This window comes from Conger conger, chromosome 19, assembly GCF_963514075.1.
Source record: "Conger conger chromosome 19, fConCon1.1, whole genome shotgun sequence".
In the NCBI taxonomy this organism is placed as follows: Eukaryota; Metazoa; Chordata; class Actinopteri; order Anguilliformes; family Congridae; genus Conger; species Conger conger.
Window position 1 is genome coordinate 13,161,675 of NC_083778.1, and position 15,163 is coordinate 13,176,837.

Here is a 15,163-nt window from a genome sequence, read left to right on the forward strand (position 1 = left end):
GCGTTTTCCTCTGTGGATTTAGTGAATATTTAGGCGCGGTCCCTCCCATGTGGGTGAGTATTGTTGATGTTTTGTGTTCCGCTCTGTGAAGGATGCGGGGCCGGTCGGGCGGGGTCCGGAGGGCCCGCTCCCCCAGGCCCTGGGGCTGGTGCGAGAGCAGCTCCACGGCCTGTCGGCCCCCCTGGTGCTCTGGTCCCTCTTCAGCACGGGGGCCGCCATCTGCCTCCTGAAGCTGCTCTTCTCCGGGTCCTCTGGCGCCGGCGGCGGCAAGCCCAAACCCGCCCCCGCTGCCGAGCCCAAAAGGAGGGCCAAGGACCCGCCCGCCACCGCGGCCCAGAAGAAGGAGCCCCGCGAGGAGGGAGGGAAGGAGAACTCTGAGGAGAGGGCGGCCGATTCCGACCGGAGCCCCAGGAAGAGGAAGTGATGCGGGTGGGTGTGGTCTTCCGCGCGAGCCAATGCCAGAGTGCCGTTTTACTCTGCCCAATCAAAACCCTGCCTGGCTCGCGAGTCACTTCCTGTCCTTAACACGGGAAAAAAAACCCATTCTTAAAAAAAAAAAAAAAACGTTAAAAAAAAATAATAATAAAATAAAATACGCTTTGCACTTGTGTGCACTCGCCGTTGTGTGTCTGGGTCTTGATATTGCACTTGGTTGTTCAGACAGACTGCAGTCAAGGCTTCTTCTGAATGCCTGAGCGACAGTAGCTCTTCCAAAGGGGGCTGCTGGCTTAGGCCTCCATTTTGAGCTCTGACGAGGTTAGGAGAGGAGGTCTGCTCTGAGTCACATTACTTTAGGGGGGTGGGGGGTGATTTAATCTTCATCCGCTGTGTGTGTTATTTTCGTTTGGTACATATATTTTTTCAGGTTCACAAGATTGTGACGAGGTCTGAACAAGTCTGTCCTGGAGGCAATTCCTCAAAGCAGGATTACTGAGTGAGTGGAGCTGGATGTCTGCTCTGAGTAAAACCCGGAACCCTCCAGAATCTGGAACATGGACTGTACCAAAAAGAGCGGCTTTTTCCTCTGGAAGTTATCCAGCCTACCCTGCAATCCTGCTTTGTGAAATAAGCTCCTGCCTTTCACTTGAGTTTATCCTGAAGTATCTTTCCCCTCTGTTCTGTTTTTAGGTTGAGTGAAAGTTCTGCCTGCATAAGATGGTGTCTGTCTGTCTGAACCCAGAATTCTGAAATTGTTTTTTTTGGTTTTTTGGTTTTTTTGGTTTTTTAAAGATCCAGTTCTCACCGTTCACCTTTAACCAGCCTTGTGTAAAATCACTACTTAAAACTATCACAACATTTACTTCTGCTAGCCTGTGGCCCTCTTTAAAATGCTTTTGGCTTTTTTTAACCTCAATACATATTGCTTTACCTCTGTGCCATTGTAAGCAGTAATTAAGATTTTCGCTTAGTACCTGGACTTGTCTCAGACTTAACCACATGAAATATCTTTCATTTGACTGAAAGGCGAGATGTGATATAAATCTTTAGTCAAAGTCCATTTACAGAATATTTCACGCCATGTTTGCTGAATATTAAAAAAAAACCTGTCCTCAATATATTGGGACATGGTGCCTTTCTGTGACCAGGCTGTAGTTCTGCTGTACAATCACACTCGAGGCTTGAATGACCCATTTTGTTGTCTTTTGAGGTCCACTGCATGCTTCACGCTCTGACCATTCAGCTTTGTGCAAAGTGTCCTGTAAGAACGAGTCTCATGGAAATGACCAGCAGAAAATGGAGGATTTGGATTCAAGGCTTGACAGATTTGATGTTATGTAATATGCCCCCTGTCAGGTGTATGATGTCTTTGTGCCACCCAGTGGTGCCCTTTGATTGGCTGAGGCGCCTTATGGTGACCCTTTCCTGCTACTTGTACTTGAGTGCTGCTTCTCTGCCACCTTGCGAAGCAAGGAGATACTATCTCCCAAAATAATTTCTCCCTTCGCACCGAACCGAAAGCACATTAACTCTACTGTAATGAGCACTGACTGCTGATGTAGGCGTGTGAACCACTCCTTCTAATTACCTTTGTGGAATTTGCTAACGCTGCACGTATGCGCTTGAGAAATTCACGAGCACTATTCTTTTTTTTGCAAGTGTTATTACGCTGGCGTACGCTCTGGGGAATGAGTATTCACTGTGCCTTCTGTGTACATAGGAGACGTGACGTCTCTGATCGGTTCAGTGTAAACAAAATGTCCCTGTACGTTCTGGGCCTGATTTACTGACAACTTTAGCACACACGCAAAACCAAAAACAAGCAATGACACCGTGACCGTGATAGGTTGTGTTATTAGTTTTGCATGTGGCAAAATGTTTTTCTCACGCTAATGTGTCTTAGTTATTCAGGCCAGCTATAGTGTACACTTGTTTTTGGATTTCTCTCTTGGTCTTACAGCAGGCCTTGCTCGAATGGTCCAGTTTGCCTGAGTAGGTTGACTGCCCGTTCACTGCCCTGCAGTTGGGTTAAAATGCACTAATTTATAATGCTGGCTTTGCCAAGTCCTCGTTTCACCTCGAATGCGAATGAGGAAAGGATTTTTGTGCACATTTGATGTGCTGCCTTCATTACTTTAAATGACATTTGTGTGGATTATTAGCTTTTACAATGTAGTCCTCTTGTGTGCCATATAAGGGTGGCCTGAGAACTAAGCATTTTGATGTCCAAGAAACCATGCATCCAAGAAACTGATCACCGTTGGTCTACTACTGTCGTTTGTAGTTGTCATTTTTATTGTGACTTCTTTTCAAGCTTTCTAATCATGTCAACATATGCAGGTTTTTGAGACTTGTGCGTATATGTTTGTTTAGTTTCTGCAAACCATCAAGAATATTATATTTCCAAATGCAAAACCAAAATGTCATGCTGCTGTTTTATTCTTGCTTTTAAGCACTGCTCACTCTGCAAATATCAGGATTCACTCCCTTTTCCCCATTCATTCATTCACCTAATGAGATACAGAACATGAAAATAAATGCTGCCTTTACTTATCTGTATCATCTATTTATAATAAAGATTATAAATGTGGAGTATGGAGTATTTTTGCCATTCGTCTGTCTGAATCATTTTTTAACCCTTTTTTTTTTTTAAAGCTTTGAGTACCTTTTCTCACATTATCAGGAGGACATTTTTCATGTAATGTTGCCCTACATAGAGACCCTCATTTACATCGTTGTCGTGTTATAACAGAACTAGAGTTTGTTTCTGTAATCTGGTCAAAGGAACTTAATAATTGACAGAATACATTTGCAGCCTACATGTGATAAATACGGGTGTTCAGAGATGCAAAAATGTTGTTATTGTGAATATAAATATATATAATGTAAATGTATATAATTGGTGAATAAAATTGGCCCCAGGACTGAATCTTGGGGAACACCTTAGTTATATGTAAAAGTTGTGATCAGGTTTCTTCTACCTTTACACACTGATGCAGTAATTAATGAAGTAATTTTGAAACCACAGACAAGCCATAAAATAAGCCAATCTAATACCGGATGACCTCCGTTTAAGGAAATTATGGTATAAATTGTCTTTGCCGGTTGATTTCTTGAAGGCAATGGCGAGAAGTGCATTTGAAGCAGGTGTGACAGCACAGGCTGAAGCAAGGGTGGAAAGTGGAGCTTGGAAGAGGGGTAAGAGGGTCTACCATTTCTATAGTGTTCATAACACTTGTCAAATAAGTACCCAGGTGCAGCAAAGTGAAAATAAAAAGCAGGTCATTTATCAATTTGGTCAGAAAATAAGTATTGTTAGAGAAGGGAGAGAAATGCCATTTTTTTCACGGTATTCCAAAATTATCATGATTATTATTATTATTACTATATAAATTCTATACATAATTGTACAAACCTGAATTATAGTTCAATATAAAATATACCTGAAATATCAAGTATACTTCAGCATAGTGTTGCTCGTTGAAAGATTGTTCCTTTTCCCTTATTCCCAGAATTGTCTCTGGTGCTGTACTGTAGCTGCAGATTAATGGTATGTGCACATCAGCCATTTTATTGCCTGGCCTGTTGGACAGGGCTTTGCTGAGGAGCTGAATTGAAGACGAAACGGTTCGAAATGTGGTTCTGGTCACATCGTCCTTTCCCACGGCAGGCGGGTTTGGGTCAGCCCCTCACCAGTGCAGCTTTCCTGGGCAGTACTTATCGATGAGGGCCTGATAGTATGGCTTCAGTTTCTCCACGTCTGGCAGTTCGGGGTTCTTGGTGTACAGGTCGAATTTGCTGTGGGAAAAATCCACACTAGCTCATGCATGCACGACTACCAAGTGGACTAGGCTATGGCTACTAGCCTATAGTTCAGCCGATAGCAGCTACCTAGCAGGGTAGCCTATACCTCCGCATGTAGGGGTTAGCATATCGCTATAGCTAGCCTATAGGTGAGCCCATTGTGGGTTAGCCTGTGGCTCAGCCAATAGCGGCTACCCAGTGGCTAGCCTATAGCTCAGCCCATAGCAGCTATCTAGCAGGTTAGCCTATAGCTCAGCATGTGGGGACTGCCCAGCAGGCTAGCCTATAGCTCAGCCCATAGCAGCTACCTAGCAGGTTAGCCTGTAGCTCAGCATGTGTGGACTGCCCAGCAGGCTAGCCTATAGCTCCGCCCATAGCAGCTACCTAGCGGGTTAGCCTATAGCTCAGCATGTGGGGACTGCCCAGCAGGCTAGCCTATAGCTCAGCCCATAGCAGCTACCTAGCGGGCTAGCCTAGAGCTCAGCTTTAAGCAGTAGGCAGTGTGAAGAGAAATGTTATGCAGGCACAGCTGTGGAAGCGACTTAACCTCGACCCCCAGGTCTGTGCATACTTGAATTCCTTGACCCAGGGTAGCATGCTGAGGTCCTGGTCATTGCAGAGGTGCATGTAGTCTCCGTGGGAGTGCCAGGGGTAGAAGGAATGGAAACGAATCATGTACAAGCCCTGTGAGCGTCAGAGAGAGAGAGAGAGAGAGAGAGAGAGAGAGATGCATATGTTGTGGTTGTGGTTTGCTGGGACGTCACAGAAAGTATGTTGCCTAAAATCCAGCATGGCCTGTTTGTGCATTGGAGAATGACTGGCAAATGCTGTTCTCAACTGTGAAACCACAACAGTCTTTTTGCATCTATGGCCTAGCTGTGAATAACGTGTATAGACTGAATAGATTAATGACTTGTATCATGTGCTGTGGTACTCCATGCAAATTTGCTATTTAAATGTGATCATGTATTATTATTCTTTTATTTTTTATTATTAAACTACTGAAGCTTTTTCCGTGTACTCACCTCCTCTGGGATTGTGCATTTGTTGAACTTCAAAACCCTGTACATGTACTCTGTAAGGAATGTGAAACAGGAGTGTTTATTCCCGCCGTGGTTGAAGAAGGAACATTATAAACAGGGTGTGCGGTCATATTCACTGCAACCACTAGGTGGCACTTGTGGCTCACACATCTTCACCTACTCTGCTTGAGTGGATAAAAGAGGTTAGAAAAATAAGTTGTAGTTTTGTAACTGTAACTGTAAACTGCATTGTTTGGCTTGGTATGTTGTTTAAGCTGCCTGATCATGCCAACACCAGACTAAGGCCTTTGTGGCACACCTGTGTTTTGTGGCACACCTGTGTTTTGTGGCACACCTGTGGCTGAATGTTGGCAGGAAGCTGGTAATACAGTGGCTGAATTATACTTTTTGTCAGAAGACACAACCGCAGCTTCCCTTGTTTACATGGACTGGGCACGGGCCTTTTTAAAGGGACACTCTTTCAAACTGCAGAAAGGGCTCACCGTCATGGCCCCACGACATCAAGATGTTGTCCAGGCCGCATTTAGGCTTGTACATCCCGTTTTCAGTGCTGCGGGGGACAGAGTTATTTGCTGGTTATCGTCCTTAACCCTCGGAAGAGTAGGTTTTTTGGAATGTTTATTTCCAAAGGTCAGTCAGTTGCTAGTAGTGACATCAGCATTAGAATGTCCATTTAAAGACAAGCTGCAATCAAAATTCACTTCTTTTTTTTCATCCATTTCCTGGAAAACTAGGTTTTTACCAGATTTGACATCCTTCTGTACCATCGGGCATGTATTGAGATCAATTTTCCGTGCCCCTTCGATCAATATCCTTTCCCACCGCAGTGTGTATTCTTCTTCCGCAGAGGCATAGGCTATGGCTCCGCTTCTCCCCTCCTCATTTACCATCAGCCAAATCGACTCCCCGCCCTCCAAAACCCCCCCCCCCCGAAAGAGCCGCTTCACTGCCGTATATATATCATATCACAGAAGCTGGTGCTGCTTTAACTTCCATTTCAACTTGTCTTTAAGAACATTCTAATCGCAGAATGGCTCTCCCCAGTCAGCGGAGACGGATGCCTTTGAAGCTCAATGGACAAAGACAGGACCGGTGATGCGATACGAGCGCAGTGCGGGGGTTGTGGGGGGCAGCCGTACCTGTAGGCGGGGTTTTTATCATCCGGGTTGTCTGAGAACGTAGAGTCCCTGAAGACGACAGAGCTCTGGACCCTGCAGCCCACGGGGAAGGTGTCCCCCACCACTGACCACTGAGGAGCACATGCACAGAAGCACTTACTGTACGGACCCATTCAATCCACTCGCAACCAGGGACACAAACACACGCCAATGGGGCCGATTACTGTACGGACCCATTCAAACTAAATGGTAAATGGTTGGCAATTATATAGCGCCTTTATCCAAAGCGCAGTACAATTGATGCTTCTCATTCACCTATTTTGACACACACTCATACACCAACAGTGATTGGCTGCCACACATGGCGCAGACTAGTGTCTTGCTCAGGGACACTAAGACACACCCGACCTGAAACTATTGCCAGCTTCAGAAACGTGCATGATGTAATGAAACAATACTGTGTGACATTAAACCTGTTGGTTTTAGTTATCACGAATAAACTCCGCCATTCTTGTAGACGGATAATAAATATGTACATTATTTAAGTTGATTTTTATTTTGGTGCTGCTGCAAGTAGTTAAATCTTTTGTGGCCTCGTGAGTTAATTGTAAGTAGAAATGTTTAGTTTAAAAGAAAACAAATATGACAGTATGAATCGTTGATTTGGAAGCCATGACCATTACGGATTAGAGTGGGAGCCTCTGGGCCAAAACATGACAGAGCAAGTACTATAAAGGACTATAAATCCTGCGCCTCTTTCTCACATAAATTACAGCATGGCTCTTGTCACCAGAAATCTGAGACTTGCTCATGTCCCCCTTTGAGATGAAGGAATTTCAGTCTCTACCCACCTGGGGCTCTCCCCACAGAGCCATGATCTTCCCCACGTCATGGATGAGCCCCACCAAGTGGAACCAGTCTGAGAGGGAGAAAGTAGACGCACTTCAACAAACTCCAGCAGTTATTATGATTATTATTATTAATAGTGTTACTATGGTAGCTGTTGGCTCCCAGCAAGGTACTAATAACATAATACACATCAATGGCTGCTTCCTGCAATCTATGCTTGGAGAAGAGGGGATTGAGCTGTGTCAGGAAAGGTAGAAGACTACTGTACCAGGAGATGACGTTTATTCTGGTCCAGGAGGGATCCAGTGCCTACAGTATTGAATTCCGTTCAGACCCTTTACCATTCAAACCCAATGAGTCTTTGTTTTGGTTCAACCAATTTATCACCATTCTCTATTTCTAAGGATTTTTAAACCTTTGAAAAGTAGGGTTTTTTTTGGAATGTTCTTCAGTATTCTGAGTTGCTGTTCTATCATTTTTGTGCTGTAACTCCATTGCTTTCTATTACCAGGAGTGATTTGTTGTATGTTACTCTGGATAAGAGCATATGCCAAATGCTTGTAATGTAATGTAATATGATGATTAACCATTAACTACACTCAGTTCTGGTACCTGTTGGTGTGTTCGAGCCCTCCAGCGGAGAGAATCCCAACAGAAGAATAAACACTGCATGTGTATTTGTATAAACTCGGACAGTTCAGTCAACATAAACGGAGCGTGTATGAGTCCAGCCACCTACGCAGTGCCCTGTACGTGACTTTAAAGCACCTGAACGCGTTGTACGTTCTGCTGCACAGGGGGAGCAGTCGGGGTGACCAGACCTTTATCCGGGTGTTCCCTCCGGATCCCCTCGGCCGTCTGGTAGGCGTGGAAGGAGTTGGGGAAGTCCACATCCGGATCCGACTCGTCCACCAGCTGGTCCAGGGCGTCCAGGCTCTGCATCACGCTCATGGTGGAGTGAGTACAGCCTGTCCACTGTGCATGCTGGGAAGGGTGCATTCACGCACCGCAATGACGTTACGTTTTTTATGTGTATCAAACACACATTCACAGCAGACTGTCCCAAAGACACTTTACATAGCAACAGAAGGGAGATACTGACGGTTGCCTCACTCTCAGGCTCAAATGCACCAGGCAAGATCAACAGAGCACAGAAATGAATGAATTAATGATTATGAGTAACCTTATTTATACAGGGTAAGTTGCTCTCGAATGGGGGTGATCATTAAAAATAACAAAAAAACATTTTTAATGATTCTTTTTATGATAACATAGTAATTTATTAATGCTGTGTGTCGATCTTTAGCTTTAGAGTCACAACAACTGTCTACGCTCTCAGAAGAAACTATCTTTTTCACTTTGTGCATGGGTGTCTAAAATGTATTGTAGATATTAGCTTTTGCATTCAATGGTAATGCAAGGCAGACCTTCCTTTTGACAAAGTCCACGGTTTGGTTGGTGTGCATCAGCTTGTAGGTGTTGAAGACCCGGTCAAGAAGATCTCCGCTCTGTGGACCACAGGGACTCAAACTGAGAGACATTCAAACTATCTACTTAAAATGCGTTTTAATGTGACAGACACAGACTTTTACTGAAATTAAAATCAACTCTGAACACTTTAATGAGACTGATTTTGTGGAATAATCTTTACCTCAAAGTTCCTGTATTCGATTTTGTCCTCGTCATTTTTTGGCTCAAGAGAAGGGTCTGGTTCCTGTTGAGAAAGATGATTAATGTGTCATTATTTGTATTTGCTATTATTTATTTCAGCCAGTACCCTTAATCTAGTCTGACCTTATGAAACTGCAACTGATGGATTTGTTAATTATTGACTGTTATGCTCTGACCAGCTATCAATGCTGCCTTCTTGTCTTAAGAAGAAAAATGTAAAACTGTAAAAATGCATAACCCTTAAGCCCTTACATATCGCCCCCTTTTCTTAACATAAGCTTGAAAATCACATACCCAAAATAAAATCTTTCATATTCCTGAATGAATGCAAATAAACCCAGTGCAACATATTGGGTTAATTAATTAAGATATAATTCATTATATCTCAATTAATTAAGCTATACCTGCATTACATTGATTTTCTGAAGACCATTACCACTTTTATGAATTCAGAATATGCCATTTCGGAATGGAAAATAATTAATAGCAAAATTTGTCAGTGAAATGCGTACAATATTCTCGCTTTAAGTATTCTTTAGTCAAAACAAAGTCATATAAACAGTGTTAAAATAAAACTGACATGTGCAAAAAATGAAATTTGCTTTGTGAAAAGAATATATCTATGAACAACAAAGAAATACCTACAATGCTGATGACCCTCATACTTTTTCAGTTGGAGCTCCCAGATGACCAGAGGAAGCTAATTTGACGGTTTAAATGGAAAAGACTCTCCCGAGAATTGATAACCGGCCCATTTAAAGGGCACACTGTCCTGACTCAGGGTTCAGGGGTAGTGGTGATAGATTAACTTAAAACTTTCTGTGATTGTATGCTTTTTTTCCCTCAGTGCTCACGCCACACAGAACTGGTTTTCACCAGTTAGACAATGACTGCTCTGTGTTGTTTTAGCCATGACTGAGCCCGTCTTCTGAAGTTATTTTTCATAAAGATGCAGCTGTCTCTCCTTCACTTGTAGTCACTGCTGATGGCAAATTTAAGACCCAGAGTGCCTGTCAGTGCATGACTGGGACCGAGAAGGTCGGTGGTTCCAGCCCCAGTGTATCCACAATGAGAGTTGGGCTATTGAGCAAGGCCCTTAACCCCAGGAGGGATTGTCGCCTGCTTTAGTCTCACCAACTGTTACTTGCTATGAATAAAATCCATCCATCCATCCATCCATCCATTATCTGAACCCGCTTATCCTGAACAGGGTCGCAGGGGGGCTGGAGTCTATTCCAGCATACATTGGGCGAAAGGCAGAATACACCCTGGACAGGTCACCAGTCCATCACAGGGCACACACACCATTCACTCACACACTCATACCTACGGGCAATTTAGACTCTCCAATCAGCCTAACCTGCATGTCTTTGGACTGTGGGAGGAAACCGGAGTACCCGGAGGAAACCCACTCAAACACGGGGAGAACATGCAAACTCCACACAGAGAGGACCCGGCCGACGGGGATTCGAGCCCAGGACCTCCATGCTGTGAGGCGGCAGTACTACCCACTGCACCATCTGTGCCGCCCCGCTATGAATAAAAGCATCAGCTAAATAACAATTTATATGTCATACAAGCACTCAGCATAATACAGGTGATGTTTCTCTCCTGTACTGTATCAATTCGATCTTCCACCTGGTCAGGCATCCAAACCTCAGGCAGGAATAATCAACAGCTCCTGTAATGTCCCTCGCTGTCTTCACCCGAAAAAAGCAGAGTTCACGTTAGTGCCCGCAGAGTACAGCTGCTCCTATCAATCTCTGTGGCTCACCATGTGAACACTATGATACCACTATGATGAACATTAAGGTTTGATATTTAGGCAAACGTTTCTGTTGTATTAATTGCTGGGTTGCTGGCAACGCTCCAAGGATGTGCATTCATGTCCTACAGTGATGTCTTACTAATATGCTGCTCTGCCATAAAAGATATATAACAGTATATGTATATTAAAATTTACATATCGGATATGTGATCTTGAAGTTATTGAACCGAACAGGGTTCATGAGGCTGATTGATGTAACTTCAGTGACTTTAGTCGTAAATTATTGAATGGTTTCTTTCCGTCCTGGACAGCCAAAATACAAGTGCGTACATACAGTACCATGTAAGATATAACCAATATGTACATCAACACCATAATGAGTAACTGGCCTCGCAAATATTGTGAAGAGCTGTGGGACTTCTGCGGCAGTGTACCGCTTGACCTCCAGTTGTTGTTTGCTCTGACGCGTGTGTTTATTTTCCCTGCTGTGGGAGGTCATGGCCCTGACGTTGTGCGGGTCCACCCCTGTTTGTCATTGGCCAAGGCTTACGCAGCGATGCGTCAGACGTCGACGACAGAATGTCGCTCTTCGTTCCAGAGAACATGGTTCACATAACCGGCGACCTGCTCAATACCGGCCGACTGAAAACGCTGTCGGCGTGTGACCACGACAGGGCTCACCAGTGACTGCATGTAAAATGCAAGAAAGTGCCGAATACATTTAGCCAAGTCTTTGACAAAATCTCTGAAAAATCTGTGCGGGTAGATTACTCTGATAACCCCAGCAGCAAGCTCAGGTGTGGAACGAATGCTGTAGTGTAGTGTTGTAAATGACCAACAGAGGTCTCTCTCTGCTTATCTTCTACCAATGAATGCTGTTTTTTAAAAAGGACTTTACCTTGAATGAGTTTCCTGGGTTTTGTTTTTGGGGTTTTTTTTTTTTGGGGGGGGGGGGGGGGGTTGTGGTGAGGGTACTGTAGATGCAAAGGCACCAGAATTAATTTTTTGGTTTCAATATTTTTATTTTCCTGGCATAACCATCTTGCTAATTTAACTGCCGTATTGATTGATGGACATCATCCGTCTGTGATTTTGCTGTTGTTTTGCCACTTGGTGGCGCTGCTCTGCTCTTAAAATTCAGTCTGTAACTCAAGTCCCTGCCCCATCAAAGTGAGGGCCATGAAAGAGACGTCACAACCTCCCCAATTCTCACAAAGAGCACGCCATGTCGGCCACCATATTTGATGTTCTTCTATTTTGATTTCACTCTCAAAAACACTCGGATCTATCACGTCCAAAAATTCGCATTCACATTGATATGCAGAATGTCTCAGTGAAGACCTAACACCCAGCGTAAGACACCTTCTGCCTGACTCCTATTCATTTTACATTCAGTGCATAGCCTCCTTCTCCTGGGTTATTGTGAAGGAAAGGTTATATTACAGATACGGTTGGACATCTACCAGTCACACCCGCCGTGGATGTACAAGTACACTAAAGCTCCCTTGAGCCGAATGAAAGTACACACATGAATAACAAGCATTACAGCAGCTAAAATTAACCCTCTTGTTATGTCTGGGGTCAATTTAACCCCATTCAGTGTTGGACATCTCTTAAAAAACCAGTTAACCTTTTTTTTCATCTTGATACTGTATGATTTATTTACTTTTTCTATTTGGTTGGATTCAATTTTGCTTGGGCTTATTTTGACCTTCTGTAAAATGTCAGAAAATATACAACCTCATATTTTTTGTGGATGATTCTGGTGGCACTTTCCCATCCAGGTGCCAAACTCCTTCACTCCTTGTGCCTGAGGCTCTAAAATGAGATGTTTCTCACAGATTCTTCATATTTATGGATAAAAGGATAGTCATTTTGGAGAAAATAAGAAGGCGACACACAAAGTGTGCAATAATTTAGCATTTATTTAAACTGTTGGGTTCAATTTGAGCCCAAACATAAAAGCGAACATAAAAGGAGGATTAAAGGAGCTTTGTGTCATTGACATCTTCAAGGGATGGCTGAAGAATATGTGTGTAAGATGGTGGACACATCCAAATATTCTCTTTTAAGATTGAAACCGGTCCAGTAGCTGTCGTTAGAATAGATACATGTGTGCACATTTTGTTAATTAAAGCATTACAGCGATATCATAACAGCACCTCATTGTCTTTGACGCTGAAGGCAGCCTGCTGGACCGCATCCGTTCATATAGAGCCAAAATGGATTCCATGTGTGGTGATGCGAAACGCAGAGCCTCGTTCATATGATTTCGGGGGAGGAGGCCTCCGTGACAGACTGCACGTATTCTGGCAGCCTCTGCATAGAGGAGCGTGGCGCTGAGTCACCCCCCCCCCACCCCCCGGACCCTGCTGATGATGATGTCACTGGCTAGCCCCAAAACCGATGACCACTCTAATTCCAGAAGGCCAGCAAGTGTTTTCATTTTGTTTTTTAATTCCATTTCATCCACAATAGCACAATGCAGAAGCTGGAAAGAGTGACAGTAAAGTTTGTGGGAAGTTGTGCGCAGACTACAATAATGCCCCCCCCCCCCCCCCCCCCCCCCCAAAAAAAAAAAAGCCCTATAAGAACAGTGGGGGTATCATCTCGGGGCAGCAGAGGGGGCTCCGCAGCTGGAGTTAATGGAAGTGAGGAGCAGTATAATCTCTGCGGCGGGAGTCGGTCCCGTCACAGACGCAGTGATTTACACACAGCTGCGCAGGACGCCACACAGCCGGGGGAGTCACGAATGAGTCACGATCTTCGGGCGGGCGTGTGGACGCGCATGTACTGCATGAAGCCAGTCGACCGCGGGAGAGAGTCAGATTTCACCTTTAAGCAGCGTTGCGTCACAGCGTTTGGAAAGTTTATGGTCGTCGGGGAATAGAGAGCCGAAGCCGGTTGTCTCTTTTTGGAATGCACGAACGGTTACCCGTCGATATTTCAGCACCGTGAATCCGTGTTATTACTCATCAGAAAGTGCCATTTGGGGTGCCAGTAAGATGCTTCACATTTTCTTATCGACCAGAATTGACCCGAATAACGGCACAGATGGTATTTTACATTTTACATTTTAGTCATTTAGCAGACGCTTTAACCCAAACCAGACTTACAACTGCATAAGTTCCTCAAAGATGCGGGCTCATTGTAGAAGTTACACCACTGAACTGAGCTGTTGTAGGAAGCTGGACAAGTGGTAACTTGCAGACACAACAGATGTTTGATTCAGATTGTTTGATTTGGCATGATTTTAAGTAAGAGGAGAAAAAGCATATTTGCTGGGAGAGCTTCTTCGACGAAAACTGTAGATGATGGCATGGAACGTGCCTACACTTTTTTGGAGTCGCGGTGGCCTTGAGTGCCCTGGAGAATGCAGTGATTTGTCCCCTCCCATCATTCCACCACAAAGCTACTCTCAAAACCGCCTCTAGTCAGAACGTGCACGCTGATTTATTACTGTTGCCATCGCACATTAACAGCTCGACAGGATTGCCTCGTTTTTCCACATAAAGTTAAAAGTTAAATGCGTAAGTTCCTTCACCACCGATTGGAAAAGGGATATGCGTAATACCCCTGTCATTTCAGACTGGTTACACTGCAGGCTTTTTTTTTTTCCTTTTTTTGTTTGTTTCCTGGAATATTCCGGTAGATGTAGTACAAAACAGTCATTTATCAGCAGCAAATGCGCTCCCGTGATATCCTCTTCCAAATGCGGCATCCGTTATGCACGGTACTGTTTTCATTAAGTCTGCAGTCTCAGCTGCGCTGGGGATTATTTTATTTGGGAAACTTGGCTCGGCCTACAGTGGCAGTTCAGGCTGGAATAGATTGAAACGGCAGTGACAGTCGAAATTGTACTTCCCTCTTGGGTCTTTCAGCGCACTTATCCCTGGTTATGGGTATGCACTTAACACTTTTTTGTACGTCGCTCTGGATAAGAGCGTCTGCCAAATGCCATTAATGTAATGTAATGTAATGTAATGAAACATTCGGGGAAGGCTAGCAGATACTTTCTAAGGAACAGCTGAAACCTGGCCAACCTTAGCATTGCTCGTCCAAACCCTGCTAGTCCAGAGAAATACCTTTATGGCTCCTCTATCACTAATGGCGGGGGGAAACAGTATGTATGAATATAACGGGGGGAAAAAAACCTTTGTGACATGCTCGGTGAGATGCCATGAGTTGTCCTACAGGTGTTCACAATGCAGCTTGGTGGCTGTCACTGCCAAAAGCAGAAACGCAATCCCAGATTACTGGAGATAGCGCACGGCGAATGTAAGACAGAGAAAATGAACAGGCTCTCGTCTGTTTTTTCCCTGCCGGGGATGTGATCTGAGCCGAACTCATTGCACATTTGGTGGCTCAAAGGTTTTTTTTTCCACCAAATTATTATCTTGATTTTATTTTATTTTATTATCTGTAAATACAAGATAATGTATGTGTCCTAGATGGTCTACTTGTTTATGCAA

At 44.2% G+C, this 15,163-nt stretch overlaps 2 protein-coding genes across 4 annotated transcripts in view; one reads left to right on the plus strand and one right to left on the minus strand.

Moving 5' to 3' along the window:
* The window catches only part of LOC133118885 (lipase maturation factor 2-like), a 15,430-nt gene extending 12,400 nt beyond the window's left edge, over positions 1-3,030 (plus strand). Inside the window, exons 14-15 of one of the 3 annotated variants that reach the window (XM_061229152.1) lie at positions 92-429; positions 866-3,030. In XM_061229152.1, the coding sequence (XP_061085136.1) occupies positions 92-424 (333 nt within the window). In that variant the 3' untranslated portion in view covers positions 425-429; positions 866-3,030. Of the gene's footprint in view, positions 1-91 lie in introns of all 3 variants that reach the window. The other 2 variants (XM_061229153.1, XM_061229151.1) reach the window with 2 other exon arrangements.
* On the minus strand, positions 2,711-9,706 carry miox (myo-inositol oxygenase). Its single transcript, XM_061229155.1, has 10 exons — positions 9,569-9,706; positions 8,904-8,966; positions 8,680-8,760; positions 8,074-8,236; positions 7,255-7,322; positions 6,425-6,534; positions 5,768-5,835; positions 5,268-5,317; positions 4,814-4,926; positions 2,711-4,236 (listed from the first exon to the last, which is right to left on the minus strand). The coding sequence occupies exons 1-10, from the start codon at positions 9,584-9,586 to the stop codon at positions 4,128-4,130; spliced, it is 843 nt and encodes a 280-aa protein (XP_061085139.1). The 5' UTR covers positions 9,587-9,706; the 3' UTR covers positions 2,711-4,127.
* Between the last annotated feature and the right edge of the window lie 5,457 nt (positions 9,707-15,163).